Source organism: Zingiber officinale, chromosome 5B (assembly GCF_018446385.1).
Source record: "Zingiber officinale cultivar Zhangliang chromosome 5B, Zo_v1.1, whole genome shotgun sequence".
NCBI lineage: Eukaryota > Viridiplantae > Streptophyta > Magnoliopsida > Zingiberales > Zingiberaceae > Zingiber > Zingiber officinale.
In genome coordinates this window covers 64,742,413-64,753,265 of record NC_055995.1, presented here as the reverse complement: position 1 = coordinate 64,753,265, position 10,853 = coordinate 64,742,413, and the positions used below count along the sequence as shown (strand labels likewise).

General features: G+C 36.2%; 2 protein-coding genes across 3 annotated transcripts; one reads left to right on the top strand and one right to left on the bottom strand.

Moving 5' to 3' along the window:
* Positions 1–4,416: 4,416 nt before the first annotated feature.
* On the top strand, positions 4,417–7,019 carry LOC121984464 (protein AGENET DOMAIN (AGD)-CONTAINING P1-like). 2 transcript variants are annotated; one of them, XM_042537396.1, is made up of 3 exons: positions 4,417–5,014; positions 5,113–5,494; positions 5,889–7,019. In XM_042537396.1, coding segments are annotated over exons 1-2 (468 nt in total). In that variant the 5' UTR covers positions 4,417–4,547; the 3' UTR covers positions 5,114–5,494; positions 5,889–7,019. The 2 variants fall into 2 exon arrangements, with proteins under 2 accessions (XP_042393330.1, XP_042393331.1); XM_042537397.1 differs by having other exon boundaries at positions 5,113–6,158; positions 6,264–7,019.
* Positions 7,020–8,468: 1,449 nt separating this feature from the next.
* Positions 8,469–10,233, bottom strand: LOC121986685. Its single transcript, XM_042540637.1, has 4 exons — positions 9,705–10,233; positions 9,460–9,605; positions 9,050–9,217; positions 8,469–8,867 (listed from the first exon to the last, which is right to left on the bottom strand). Exons 1-4 carry the CDS (start codon positions 10,231–10,233, stop codon positions 8,469–8,471), a joined length of 1,242 nt encoding a protein of 413 aa, XP_042396571.1.
* Positions 10,234–10,853: the final 620 nt, after the last annotated feature.

Genomic DNA, 10,853 nt, shown 5'->3' with positions numbered 1-10,853 from the left:
AGGAGAAGAAGGAGAGAAAGGAAGCCTAGTCTCTAGCATCTCTTGGAGCATTGGTGGTGGCCGAACCTCTCCATCAAGAAGGACTCTTGGTGGCCGAAACCTAGGAGGAAGAAGAAGGTGTTTGGTGGTTCTCATCTCGGAAGATCGTTGGCCACACAACGTCCGAGGTTAGAAGAGGAATACGGTAGAAGATCAAGAGGTCATTAAAGTTCACAAAGAAAGGTATTACTAGTATTTATTTTCCACATCATGTTAGTTTCTTTTTCTTTGTATGAATTCCAAACACAAGAGGCATTAGATCTAATTTTTCGAATTAGTTTTTCGAATTTGTGTTTTCTTTGTTTTCGAATTTGTGATTCGATTGTTCTTTTTGGTTAACCTAGAGTTATTTAAGGAAATTAAATATTAGTTTTCCTTAAAAGGTTTTGTCTAGGCGGTGGTGGTTGCTCCCATATCCAAGAAGGTCATGTGCCTCGCCATGCAGTCTTGGAAGTCAATTTTGAAAATTAATATTTAATGGAATTAATAACATAGGTGGATTTGAATCAATAGTGTTAAGTTCTGCTTGCGATTCAAATCTAAACCATTAAGAACAGATAAGTTAAATTTGGAATCAATGATGTTAAGTTCCGTCTGCGATTCTTAATTTAACTTCTAAATAACACAATAGGTTATTTAAGGAAAGGTTCGACACTTGTACAAAAAATTTTGTACAGTGGAACCGATACGTTTTCCTAGGACTAACCAACATGAACCACCATAACTTTTAGTTTGGTTAGAGCCAGGGCTCGATCAAAATATAAGAATGTATATAATATCAAGGGTTAAAACTTTAGTTCAGGGTAAAACATGATAAAACTAGGTTTAAGGAATAAAAAACCTGTTTTAGCGGAGCCCTATAAACCTGGCAGATCTTGATAGTTTGGAGGAGGTATAAAAGAGTTAAGAAATGATTGACTCATCTTGGATTTGGGCCTTCGTCCCTCTCCTTAGGGAAGGGTTCTCTCCTTAGGAGGAAACCCTAGAGCTTCCATCTCCATCGATCTGAATAATCTATCCGCCTCAAGAGCAAGAAGTCCAACTAAGACGATCGGCGACACACCGATAAGCATTCTCTTCTCTCTCATTACATGTTTTGAGTTGTAGATGTTATATTTTTGGTCTCTTGGTTGTATCTTCCTTGCAATGAAGTAGATTCTCTTAATCTAGAATGTATGAAGTAACTATCATGTGATGTTATGTATGAATTATATATTTAGATATTTTCTTATTCAATGAAGTGTTTATGTTATGTTCTATATGTATTATGCCTTCTATATGTTTGATGAAATGTATGAATAATGTAAACATGTAGATGTGCATTGATTGTTCATCCCATAGAGTGGATACTCTAGATTGTATGACTAGGGGGCCCCTAGTGATAAGGGTATTCCTTTAACCGGACATCTAGAGTATAACCTTGAAAGGAAGGACAATTCTCCACAATGAAGCATCTAATTAGGCTTAATGGGTTATCTTTAATTCTATGTTAATAAATATCTTATATAATCTAGCGATTGTATGACCGGGGGACTCTAGTGACAAAGATATCCCTTTAACTGGACTTTCAAGGTTATCACTTCTACTTAGTGACATCGGATACCAATAGGGATAGCACTCCAACATAATCATCGCGGGGTAGTGTCCGTATTTAGTTAGACTTCCTACATATGCATAAGGATTGAGATAAGGAGATGAACAATGCATAGGGACATTAATTAGTATCATAATGAAACCAAACTCCTAAAATCATTCTCCCAACCAACTTCACCTTCATTCACTTACGCTCCCTCTCTCTACTTTTCACACACTCTCTCTCTTCTCTCAATCTCTATTCTCAAGTGTTAGTGACTGAACTATCTTTTAATTATCTAGATAATTCATTGTGTGAAGTTAACTAGTTCTTAATCAACAGTCATTATGGGATAGATATTTTATTATTTGACGACAACCGTACACTTGGGGATTGTACACATCAACAAGTTTAGTCTCCGAGGTCCTTTGTATAACTCTAGGAACTTTTTCCAAAGTTCTTTAGCTGAGTCGTAGCTGCCGATTCAATTGACTTCTTGGGGCAGAAGAATACTCAGCAGATGGAACTTTGCTTTGTTGTTCATCACAAAGTCGTTCTGTCCTTTATACTCTAAAGATGTTCTTTTTTATCTCTATGTTAATTTCTGAGTGCTACAAAATCATTTTTAATAGTGAAAAGAATTTCAAAGCCAGTCTTGAAGAATACCTTCATACAATGCTTCCAAATTGCGAACTCCCCCTCAAAGTTTGAAAGGTGAATGCTTAATATGGCCATCATCTTTTTTACTTTAGTTGACAGTTAGTCCTTCTAGAGTTATCTAGATCTGACATCACTTGTAGGTATAGGTAGGTCGGCTAGAAGATGGTGAATAGCCCTAAAAGGAAATTAGAACCAACCTCATGCTTTTTCAGCTTAGCAAGGACATAATATTAATAAAAATGAATAACAAACATAAAATCAATAACTAAAAAAAAAGGTAAGAAGGCTCAGAATGTACTTGGTTACAAGCTAAATGATTGTTAATCTAATGTAGTTGAAAAACTCACTATAAAAGACTTTTTCGTTGAAGGTGAAGTAGCATCGTACACACTTTGAAAGCTTAGGAATTACTTAAGAAGTTAATAAGGAGGCTTTTTATAGCCTCCTGGAAAAAAATGACCATTGGTTCACGTCGGTTAGAGGTGCCTCCAAAGGGATCCAGGCCGCCTCCAAGAGGATAAGATTATCCTTTTCTCAATGGTATCCTAATGACAACTGTTCATTGGAGGCACCTACAAGAGCAAAACGAGGGCGCCTCCAAGAGAGCCGCAAGGGCGCCTCTAGCCTCTGTCAAGAGGCGTGAGGACCCCTCCAACCATCTTGGAGGCGCCTCTAACTAGCTTGGAGCTGCCTTCATCTTGTCCAGTTAACCTCTAAATGATTAACTCTTCCTCGCACTTCTTTGGGTGATATTTCGGTCATCTGGAATTAAGCTCAACGGAACCCAACTTTGATCTTCTCCTTGGGCAAGTTTCCTCCCCGGCTTCTCATCCCTCGAATGTTCCGCGTGTATTCTGTAGGTCCTCGGTCGGCCGACAAGAGGGGGTAAATTACTTGAAATTGAAAGCAAACCCTTTCTCAATCTTTAGACTAAGTTAGGCAAATACTTGTTTATAAACTGAAAGTAAATGCATAAAATAAAGACAGAGACAAGAAATATTTACTTAGTTTATAATCAGAGAATTACTAATCCAAAGCAAATGTGGCTCGCTAAAATCTCCTTCTTCCAAAGGTGGAGTAGCCTCTTACAACGTTGAAAGCGTAGAAAAGTAAAGAACAGGACTAGAAGTTGAAGCACATAATTCGTTTACAAGTGTTGTTCTAAACTACTGAGATCAGAGTTTTATTTATAGACTGTTGGTCGAATCTAACCGTTTGTTGGTGTGGTAGCTTCGGGCGCTTGGAAGGGGTCCAGGTACCTGGGTATGGATAAAACTTTATCCACGTTATAATGGTTCGACAAAGATAAAATTTATTTAGTTTGGGCGCTCGAATTGGGTGATTTCGACTATCCGGAATATAGCTCACCTGAATCCATTTTCTAGCCTTTTCCTCGAGCAAACTTTCGCTCCGATTTCGGGTCTCTCAGAAACGCCACGCGTTTTCTTCTTATCCGCCAGCGTACTTTTCTGTAGCACCTCATCCCTCAGACGAATCGAGTCCGTCGACTCTTTCCCGTGTCGTCCTTCTCGCTAGTTGCATCTTTCGCTTGATTTCTTTTGCTCCTAAATTCCTACACACTTAGACACAATATATCAAACAAACATAGGACCTAAGTTAACTTAGTTGATCACACCAAAATCACAACGAGGTACTTACAATTTCTCCATTTTTGATGTGGACCAACCCAAATTAAGTTAAGATAATATAAAACATTAAAATAAATGAATATACAATTTAAAGCATTATATAAATATGTAAATTAAAATGTACCTCTCCCTATACTTAATATATAATTTCTCCATCCCGTTGATCACATTAAAAATAGGGTTTAAAAAAATTAAGAATATGTTTCGTTTGTACATTCTACATTTTTATTTTCTAAAAACTACGTATTTATAAAAAAAAATAATATTTTATTTGTATTTTTTATATTTATTTTTTAAAAGAATAGATAGTATTTTTTAAGAAAAATAGGGAATGTTTAAAAATTATTTTTTATTTTTTAAAAAATTTATATTCTTTAGAAAATAAAAATTAAAAACACGCGAACTATTTTTAAAAAAAAAACATACAGTTTGGTGATTTCTAACCACGTGGCCGTACTTAATTAGGTTTAAGCACTGGATTGAACTTACGCGGCGGCACCTTCCTTTACCATGTTTTGTAACACCGGGAAGGAGGTAACCTCACTGCGTAGATAGCAATTCTTCAACGGGTGTCCTGTGCTAACCGTTTTTCGGCGTTCGGGCCCATCAGTATCCCCTTGACGGCGATGGCGCCGGAGAGTGGCGGTGAGAAAAAGCTAGGCGACCGGCGAGGATCCGTGTGGTTTCAGCCCCGGGACCCGGTGGAGGTCCGCAGCGACGACGGCTTCTTCGGCGCCTGGTACGAGGCCACTGCGGCCTCCAGCCTCCCCCAGCACCGCGTCGAGATTGTCTACTCCACCATCGTCGACAACGACGACCCCTCCCTTCCTCTCCGCGAGATCGTCCTCGTCTCCCAACTCCGTCCCCGATCACCGCCGCCGCCCCTTCCAGCTGCCAGCACGGCCTCCACGATCTCGTCGAGGCCTTCCACCAAGACGGTTGGTGGGCCGGTGTCATCTCCGCCATCCTCCATACCACCGGCCGATACATCGTCGCCTTCCCTACGAGCCGGGAGGAGCTGGAGTTCGACGCGTCCGATATCCGATCCCACTTGGAGTGGTCCGATCGCCATTGGGTCCCCTTCGGCGATGTGGTAATGGCCGCGAAACCTGCTTGCTCAGTTGCACTATTATTAGGGTTGAGGATGTGTTCAGTTTAATGTCTCAACTTTCTTCCCTGGCTTGATTTCAGAGAGTTGAAGAGGTGGAGTTCGCTGCCCGAGCTCGGCATGGTTTTCCGCTAGTGTCACGCAAGTGTTCAGCATCAGTACCTATTTGATAGAGTACGAGAGTCTGACCTCGGCGACAACCGGCGAGCTTCTGACTGAGTTTGTCGACGTTCAGTACATGAGGCCGTGCCAGCTAAATGCAATATCGGGGAAGGATTTTGCCCCTCGTGATGAGGTAGAAGTGCCTCTCCATGGTGGGTGGTGCCGGGAGAGATTTCAGAGGTTCTCAAGGAATCTCGCTGTATTGTCAAAGTCAGGGAGAGTAGGTCGGAGATGGTGTTTGATCTTCATCAACTTAGGCATTCTCAATGTTGGGATGACCAGCGGTGGGTTTTCACGTTTCAGGTAATAGTTCTACCTTTAAACTTGCCATAGATATAGGATTTGGAATAACGTTGTGATGAGGTTCACTACTTACATCACGACAAATATTTTGTTTCATTCAGTTCTTGTTCAGTACTTGCATAAAGTGCCATATAAAGATGTCATCGTGCCATTTTCGTGTGGAAATGCTGGCTTGGTGCTATATAGTTAATCAGTTTCTAGTTGTTAATCCTTGTGCTTGTATTGAATGACAGAGTCATGGCCATTAGTCTTAGGCGAGTGATTAGTTAGCATTTTTGAAATGTGAAATACCATTTGATTTATTGGCTCCTAATGGATTTTCTTTAACTTTCGCTGTTTGGAGTTCAACAAATTTCAACCCCATAGAAAAATGTTGCCTTGTTACATGTTTCAGCAAAAGACTAGAAAATCACAAGGCAGTTCTGTTTCTGGTAACTGAAATCCACAAAGTCAAAAAAGATGCAGTCTTCTTAGTTCATCAGCCACTTCTAAAGGTGAAGGTGAGGCCTCTTCTGAACCTGGGGGGTTGAAGGAAAACAAATGTACTTTCTGGACCTTCACAAAAGTTAAAGAAAGACAAGTCATCATGTGAGGCCACAATGCGAATTAATCCCTTTAAGGCCTTTCAACTCCACAGTCTGACATCGGCATTTGTTCTTCGGTGGTAATTTTATCAGTCTTCTATAGGATTTTCCTTTAACTTTTTGCTGTTTGTTTTGAACAAATTTCAGTCCCATAGAAAAATTTGTTTGCTTGCTACATATTTCAGCAAGAGACTAGAAAATCACAAGGCAGTTCTGTTTCTGTTAAACAAAGTCAGGCCAGAAAAGATGCAATCTTCTTAGTTCACTGCCCCATTCTAAATGTGACCGTGAAGTTACATCTGAACTTGGGGACTCAAGTTGAATCTGAAGCACAAGAAAGCAAATTTACAGTCTGGGCCTTCACAAGGCTCCAAAAAGATCAAGAAAGCCAAGTTACAAAACAATCATATGATGCCACAACATCAATTAATACCTCAAGGCCCTTCAACTCCAATGTTTGTGATAGATATTTGTTCTTCAGTGCCACCGGTGGATCCTAGCTCCTCTACTATAAGCCCATCTTCTAGGGGAACTATTGCTGAACCTGATGCGTCTACAAGGGATGTACCTGGATTATCTATTGAGGAAGGTCTTGCAAATGCCAACAACCATCAGCTAGATGTATTCAAGTTGATGGCACACCTATGGGTTATGAAGCTAGTGACCATCCCCGTCTTCTAGAATGGACGAACTACAATTTGGATTATGCTTTGACTACAAAAGTTAAGAAGAAAAGAACTAAGGTGGTCGCTAAATCTCAAAAACTGCAAAAGAATTTCAGTAATGATGTAAGGGACTTTTTTCTTATAGAACTAATCAAGTATATGCATAAATCAGTATACAGGAATATGTTTGTTTTCTTTTCCTTGTCCTTGTTACTAGGGTGTGCTACAGCAATTACAAGATGGCGGCAGCAAAATGTTAAGAGAAGAACAGATGAATATATCATTTAGCCACTTGCATGTGCCTGTTAGAAGTCGACATCTCCATTAAATCTTTCATTATAGTTTTTAATATACCACGTTAATGGCACATCATAAGTATAAAAACTTCTTACATATCCAATATTTAAACCTCTCAATAAGTTTTTTTTTTTTTTTTTTTGGTGTAATTTCTAATATGTCACATCACAAATATAAAATCCTACTATTCTCTCCATAATTAAAAACCTTCCTACAATTTTTTTTATGTGTCCTACCTTATAAATCACATATCTTTATATATTATTTTTTTATTTAATATCTCTATATATTTTTATTTGATATTTTAATTAATTATGATGTTTAATTTAATTTATTTATAATTTATAATTAATTAATTAATTAATTTATGCTTTTTAATTTAATTAAATTTATAATTTTTATTTAATATTTAATTTACATATAAATTTAATTTAATTATAGATTTGTATTTTTTTTTTAACATATCTCAAATATATTTATTTTTGAAAGAAAAAAAGCATCATTTTAATTATTACTAATTATTTATGGAATAAAATATTATAATTAAATATTTTATCAAATAATTTATTTTTAAATTATTTAGAAAGAGTAGACATTAATTACTGGCTCCACTTTTTTTTTTTAAAAAAGTATATTTAAAAATTCAAATATGCTCTTAATTAAAAACCCTAAACTTCTTCTACATAATCATAAAAAATCTTTTTGTTAAAATTTTTTACATTCGAGATGCTCTAAGCCATAACATTTTTAATTCAAACTACAAGGTAGAAGCTTATTAAAATATGCATCCAATTTTCAGTGAACATTAACAATATCGAGAAATCAGATGCCGATCAAGTAATATTGAACAACTTTAGTGGACCTAATGATGACTTATCGAGTCAAGATTAATACAGTGTTGCATCTCAACCTATTCCCAGCAGAATAAACTTATAATGTATCAAGGATCCCCATCAAGTACTGATATAGAAGGTGTGCAAAGATCTGTTGTTTTAGATAGAGGCCCAAATAAAATTTAGGAGACATTGCATTTACAAGCTAGATGTGTCATTTGCATGGAATGATTGAGTGGAAAGTGTCACGTACCGCCTGTAGCAGATCCAGACAAAAATTTAGAAGGGTGCTCAAAGAAGAGACTAAAAAAAATTTCTTACTATAAAAAAAATATTAAAAGAGTACTAAATTGATAATGATAATGATACAAACATAAAAATATGGGTATACTAATAAAGGAATTATTTTTTAATACTTGAACCACCAGCATCAGATCTAGACATACAAACAAGAGGAGGCAACTGGATCCTATGAGTGTTCATATGTTGAAAATGTTATAAAATTTGTTCATTTTCAATTGTAGCAAAAATATCCTTCTCGATGTATACTGCCAAACTGTCATTCATCCACTCATCTCACATCATATTACGCAAATCAGTCTTGATAATTTTCATTGCAGAAAAACTCTTTCAATAGCAGTTGCACTTGTAAAACTTGCACTTGTAAAACTAATGCTAACTCGATCAAACGATATACCAATGGAAAAATTGTATTCTTGTCCATTTCAACCATCTTTTTAGCAAGACTTTCCAAATCTTCAATCATAGAAAATTCACCTCGTACATTTTGAATGTAAGTCTCAAGTTTGTCCTCAAGTATTACACGATCAGTCAATGAAAAGTTCTCCGGATAAAGTTCAGCAAGGTGAAGTAGCTTACCAATATCAAATTGAGAAAAAGAGTCCTTTGGATCTAAGCAAGCAATGCAAGTAAGTACCTCCGTACTTGATTCTGAAAACCGATTACTCATCTCTTGAACCATCATATCAAGAACCTAATATTGTAACAATAAAAAAAAGAATAAAAAATATTATTAGAAAATTAAAATTCAATAAAATATTTAAAAATAATACCTGACAAAAAAATTTCAACACGATAGTGATGAAAATTAGTAATCATTTGTCCATTACGTCTGCTGCGACCACGAGTTCTCATATTTTCTTCCATATTCGGTACTGGGATCATATGGTTACTACAAAATTTGTTGACGACGTCCAAAAAATTCTCCCATCCTTCATCTCTCAATTTTTGTAATTGAACTTTCATTGTCTTGATCAAACTGACAGCCTGTACAATGTTTTGATCCTTTTGTTGTAAGGCAAGTGATAATTCATTTGTGATTCCCTATAAAGATTTCATCAAATGCATCACAAATACAAATTCATAACTCTCCATTTTATCAATCAAACTGGTAGCGATACCACTATTATCATCATTAGTATCATCATCATGCACATTTTCAAGCACTTGTAAAACAGAAGTCCACGTAGATATCAAACGGATAATAGTCATGTAATGTGAACCCCAACGAGTATCCCCTGGTCGTTTTAAACTGATTTCTTGATTTTTTTTCCTTTGCCACTAACAATATCTCCTTTCTCCAAACATTCTACAAGTCTATCATGTTCAAGTTGTCTAAACTTATCTTTTCTTTTGCATGAAGCACCAGTAATATTCACAATCATAGTAACATATTGGAAGAAATCACTCACAATTCGATTACTTTTAGCAACTGCAACAACAACTAGTTGAAATTGGTGAGCAAAACAATGGACATACCTTGCAGATGAATTTTCCTTCAATATAAGAGTCTTCAATCCATTATACTCACCTCGCATATTTGAAGCTCCATCGTATCCTTGACATCTCAATCTTGATAATGACAACTTATGTTTTGCAAACAATTCATCAATAGCCTTCTTCAAAGAAATAGCAGAAGTATCAGACATATGTACAATAGCAAGAAATCTTTCAATAACACATCCATGTTTGTTCACGTATCTTAAAACAACTCCCATTTGTTCTTTGACTGAAATATCTCGACACTCATCAACCATAAGAGAAAATATATTGTCTTTTATATCATTAAGAATGACATTTGTGACTTCAGCAGCACAAGCCCGTGTTAAATCCTTTTGAACTATTGGAGACTTCATTTGATTGTTTCCAGGGGCATTTTCATTCATGGTCTTGGAAACCTCATCATTTCTTTGGGTATACCACTCAATCAATTCAAGAAAGTTACCTTTATTTGAGGAATTCAATGACTCGTCATGTCCATGGAAAGACAAACCTTGTTTCAAAAGAAAGTGTGTAACATCTAAAGTTGTCGTTAATCGAGTGCGATTTGCAACCTCCATTCCACGCCCTTGTGCTTGTAGCTGTTGGAGTGTATACTTAAAAGTTTAGCTTTTGTACACATTTATTTTGAAATAAAGAATCACATTGGTCAAATGTTTACATTTATTTGTTAAATGCAATTGTTCAATTAATTTATATAGTAGATAACATGGAGTGTGGAGTCACACTTAGAAGATCATGTTGTCGATTCTTTATAAATTATAAACAGTTGCTCACGACTAAGATGGAAAGGAACAAACCATCAGAATAGACGTAGTGTAATTAAGTATTAGTTTATCTTGACTAATAAATTACACTGATGCACTTTAAGTGTATTGAGTAGGATTATTTAGGTAAGTTCTTTTTGTACTGACTTAGTAAAAGAACTAGACCTTAGTTATTATGGAAGTGTGTGCTCTTAATCCTAATATAATAACAAGCATGTATATTTAATATTTATTTCTTTGACTTATCAAAGGATGAGGTTTAGCTCGATAAATCAATATGCCCGATAAGTTGGGAAATGATATTACTTATAATATGTGTTGTTGATTATAGAAGGAATCTGTGTCCTAGTTATCGAGGTTGAGAATGTCCCTAAGAGGAGCTCATAAGGATTGCCATGTTAAACCCTGCAGGT